Source organism: Penaeus monodon, chromosome 41 (genome assembly GCF_015228065.2).
Source record: "Penaeus monodon isolate SGIC_2016 chromosome 41, NSTDA_Pmon_1, whole genome shotgun sequence".
Classification (NCBI taxonomy): domain Eukaryota; kingdom Metazoa; phylum Arthropoda; class Malacostraca; order Decapoda; family Penaeidae; genus Penaeus; species Penaeus monodon.
The window spans coordinates 6,584,163-6,589,162 of NC_051426.1; the positions used below are offsets into that span (position 1 = coordinate 6,584,163).

The window sequence follows — 5,000 nt, forward strand, 5'->3', positions numbered from 1 at the left end:
GGATTATGGTAGATTTATGCTCCAACAAGCCTGAACTTTATGCCGCAAACCCAACTTCTTTGTGCAAAAAAAGGCACATTTCCACCATCTTACTGAATTTTGGCTTATTTCAACTTTATGCACTGTCTCCTGAAGGTCTCAAATGCACACTATTTAAACATCACCTGAAAAAAAGTAAATCTGACAGAAATAAAAAATAAATAAATAAATAAAAAATAAAATACAAAGGGTCTCATTTGATTACATGTATGATGAGACTGCCAAATAATTTCTAGGTGCAATGTTATAGCTACCCCTCAAAAAAATCAATTCTCTAAAAGAAAATGTAATATTAATAAGGCCTAACTATAACATATGTAACACATCTAACAATAAAACTTCCTTTGTATAAACAACCTTTTCTCACAATACATAAAACTCCCCCAAACCAACCCCGAGCCGCTAAAAAACTTAAAGGCCAAAGAGGAAGGCACACTTGCAAGACGCTCGTCCATCAACTACCCATCAGAGAACAGGGATTTCTTGCAAGTGCAGAGTATATCGCTATTCTATTCTGTTCACTTCTTCAATGAATATAAAAATTACGAGCTTAAAGTAGCAATCCCTCCCTCGCTGTCCGGTCTCTCCCATATTCATTTCCTTTATACGCCGAGAGAAATCCGAAATCTTTTGTGCGAAAACTATGAAGAAATCTCAAAATCAGGCAACTAGGTTTGCTGCTGAAGTGCTGGGAATTCAAGAAAAAAAAGAAAAGAAAAGAAAAGAAAAGAAGAGAAAAGAAGAGAAAAGAAAAGAAGAGAAAAGAAAAGAATAAAAAAGAAAAGAAACAAAAAGAAAAGAAAAGAAAGAAAGAAAAAAAAAATATATATATATATGCAGACACACACACACACATATATGTTTATATATGTGTATATACATATGGATGTATTTATGTACATATTCATATATATTCAAATATATTTATATATATGTATATATACATACATTACATATATATCCATATACATATACATAAAAAAAAAAAAAAAAAAATTATATATATACATATAATATATATATATAATATATATATATATATATATATATATATTTATATATATATATATATATATTATATATATATATATATATATATATATATAAACACACACACACACACACAGGTGGGAGTAAGTGAGAAAAAGAATTAGAGGAAAAACACAAAGACCATGAAAAATAATAAACACTACTAATGCTAACAATAATAATAATAATAGTAGTAATAATAGTAGTAGTAATAATAGTAATAATAATAATAATAATAATAATAATAATAATAATAATAATAATAATATTAGTAATAATAATAATGATAATAATAATAATAATAATAATAGTAATAATAATAATAATAAAAATAATGATAATAAAAAAATAAAAAGAACAGTAACAACAACAATGAAAATGGAATACTGAACCCCGAGCAAAGCAACTCACCAACACGCTGTGCATGCCCAGATACAGTCGTGAGAGGCACACGAGGAGGCACCAGGTCGTGGCGATGGCGAGGCCCCAACCCCAGTCCAGCTGCAAAGGGAAAGACGTCAGTTGCTTGGTCCTGGACCCCCCCCCCCCCAAGAAAAAAGAAACGAACATAAAACTGATGCTAACCAAGAGGAGAAATGGTAAAGAGGAAATGTTTACATATACATGTTTACAGATAAGGTTATATATGAATAAATAAATATAATTACTTATCTAATGTACCTATATATCTACCTGTCTATATTTACTCACCAAATCTACACATATATAGATGTATGTAAGTAAGTATGTAAGTGTGTATGTGTATGTATACATGTATGTATGAATGTACGTATGTATGTATGTACGTATGTACGTAAGTATGTATATATGTATGTATGTATGTACCTACATATCTATACTACTATATACACAAACCACTACCCACCTGGTACCTGCTGAGGGTGAGGATGAGGATGGAGAAGGGCATGGCTGCGCCCACCATGGCATGTGTGGATGGGAGGCCGTACTCCAGAGCCCACTTAGGGTCCAGCCTCACCACAGGGGGGCAGGCAGGCCGCGGGACCTTCAGGATGTCCTTGAGCGCTTGTCCTGGAGAACAGAATAAAAGAGCGCAGGGCTCTCATTACCGAGGCTGGGTTACTGTGTTTGTTGTCTGTTTGAATTCACTGAGCTGTGCCATTCTTAGTGCAGAAAGAAAAAAAAAGTGATATGAACAATGCATCTCTTTGGTCTTTTTCACCAAACATGGAAAACAACACAAAATTAAGAAATCAGGAACACTAATACGTTGAATAGAATTCATAATGAAAAATAGAGTGAGGATGATGCAAGGTAGGTAACTTCCATTCTAATATCACATCTTCAACAAAACTGATTATCAAATGTAAATACATACCATTTACATATATTAATCCCCTTATGCTTGGGATTTGTTCTCTGTGGTGTGTTTAATTAACCTATTGGTACCAGGTGTATGCACTGTCTACTGCAGTCATACATTGTCAAATTTGTTAATAGAAAAATAACTCTACAAGTACTTACTTGCCAAGGAGTCAATTACTAAGCCTAACTGACCTCAAATGTTACCCTGTTCCTTAACCTCAATGATCCTGATGAAGTGACTATCGCATACAGAAGAAGAAGAAGAAGAAGAAGAAGAAGAAGAAGAAGAAGAAAAGAAAGCCCTGAGGGGTAGGTGACATGAACATACCATCACAGGCAAATCTGGGTGAGGGCCAGGGTGATGCAAACTTGCCGTCATGAAAATCTCTGCTGAAGGCCGGGGTAACGGGAATGACTTGCTACGATTGCACAAAGTTCCCGGAGGGTGATTGGACTCAGTTGGCATTTAGAATGGGGTTTTTGCTTTATTTCCACCGATAAACGAGTGTGGAATGTACCATCCGCAAACAATGACTGGAAGAACACAGGCTCCACGAAGATGATATTTCCACGCTCTAGATCTTATTCTTGCACAACATGACCAGCGATGCAGATTGTATTACAGAAAACTTAATGTTATGAAAATATTCTTAAAAATTACACAAATAACAAAGAGCTACTTATTGTTATTATTACTGCAGTGACTTATGGGCTACCTCGGGAGAAGATATGAAGTCTGTGCATGGGAAACGTCAATTAGCATTTGGATAAAGCTGAAAACACTAATAAAGAGAAAATAACATAGCAAAGGGGAGGCGCACATCCGACTGTTCGCGTGCGCCCAGCCTACAAGCTGTACACTCGGCCACTCTAGTAAGCCTAATGCCTAAATTTTTAGGATTTTTTTTTTCTAAGAGTCAGCATTAGTACCAAAATTAGTGCTGGTACCATTATCACTGTAAATATAGCACTAAAACTGCTATTAATCATTAAACAAATACTAATAGTAATAAAAATAAAAATTCTTCTTTTTGACATTTCACAGAAAATGGTAACCAGGTGAGACCAGTTAGGCCTACTAACTGAAATCAATGTACAAACAAAATCAATGGGCTAAAATCACAGCGGAAAGGACATGTTAACAAAAGATTAACACATGATAATCTGAATCTGGCAGCTGCTCTGATCCATTTCTCCTTTGTTCCAATATGTCCAGTTTATATTATTTTCTCTACTTATCTAATCTTCTCAACTCTTTTACCTTGCCCCATCTCTTCTCCTTTTCTCCCTCCACTTATCCCTCTTTTCTCCCCTCAATTGCCCCTATTTCATCCTAACACACTCTCCCATCTCTTCTCCTTCTTCCCATCCTTCTTTTCCTTCCTTTTACCCTTCTTTTCTCCCCTCACTTTCCCCCTACCTCACCCTAACGCACCCTCCCCTCCTTCAACCCGCAGCACCTACCGATATACATGGTGATCATCCATATGACAATGACCCTGCGCAGCACAGCCCCGTCCACGTTCCAGGCCCAGAAGCAGAAGAAGATCGAGTAGAAGAGCTCCCCCCCGAGGGCCGTGGCCAGCGAGAACAGGTGGTACCAAAACCTGGAAGCAAGATTTGTTTTTTAGAAATAAGAGAGCAATTAGTGATAAAAAAAATCATGATTAATGATTCCTGCTTCTAAGAGGATGGAACTAACAACCTAAATGAAATGAAAAACAATAAGCACAATATAAACTCCATTATAAATCAAATAAAATATAAATAAATATAAAGACATCAACCTGCTCCTTTAATGCAGCCTCTTCCCTCCCTCCTCCTCTTCCTCCTTTCATTCCCAGTCAACACTAGCGTCAGATTTAAGTGTCGGCAAAATAAAATATAGCTTATGGCCTTGCATTATGAGCAGCCTTCAAATTTTGGTGACCTTTCAGAATCAACTGCATGTTGAAAGTAACTTGTTTGCGGACAGGCTCACTAATGACTCAATATTGAATATACGCCTCTCCCTCCTCCACCCATCCCTGCACCCCCCCCCCCAGGCCCATGACACCCTTCCACCACCTACACTACCCTTCACCCATCCCCTACCCCCCTCATCATCCCCCTCCCCCCGCCAACAGACCCTATTCCGTACCTGTTGTTGATCTCGAAATCCCGTCCCTCCACTTGTGCCTGGCCGTTGCCTCCCCCGTCCTCCTCTTCCCCCATGCTGCCCTCCGTCCCTCCGGTGTTCTCCCCAAGCAGCCTCTCCATTAACGAGCGGCCTGTTGGAGGATGAGGCACATGAGGTCGAGGATAGGGTGGAGAGCGATGTGGATGAGGTGAAGGATAAAGTGGACGATAAAGTTGAAGGTGATGCAGACGAGGCAGACGATAGAGGAAATGCTGATGAACTCAATGATAAAATGGAGGGTGATATGGATGAGTTGAAGGATATAGTGGAAGCTGATGTGGATGAACTGGAGAATAAAGTGAAGGATAGGGAGGGGGGGAGGGGGAGGGGGAGGGGGAGGGGGAGTAGGAGGAGGATATGAATAAATGAGAGAGTCAGGTGACGGGTGAGGTGGACAAGGGAGATAATA

At 38.3% G+C, this 5,000-nt stretch overlaps 1 protein-coding gene across 1 annotated transcript in view; it reads right to left on the reverse strand.

The window, feature by feature from the left end:
• Positions 1-5,000, reverse strand: part of LOC119598512 (sphingosine-1-phosphate phosphatase 2-like) — a 14,653-nt gene that overhangs the window by 5,231 nt on the left and 4,422 nt on the right. Inside the window, exons 3-6 of the mRNA XM_037948140.1 lie at positions 4,553-4,682; positions 3,877-4,019; positions 1,955-2,118; positions 1,480-1,569 (exon numbers count right to left, since the gene is read on the reverse strand). Of these exons, the coding sequence (XP_037804068.1) occupies positions 1,480-1,569; positions 1,955-2,118; positions 3,877-4,019; positions 4,553-4,682 (527 nt within the window). The remainder of the gene's footprint in view (positions 1-1,479; positions 1,570-1,954; positions 2,119-3,876; positions 4,020-4,552; positions 4,683-5,000) is intronic.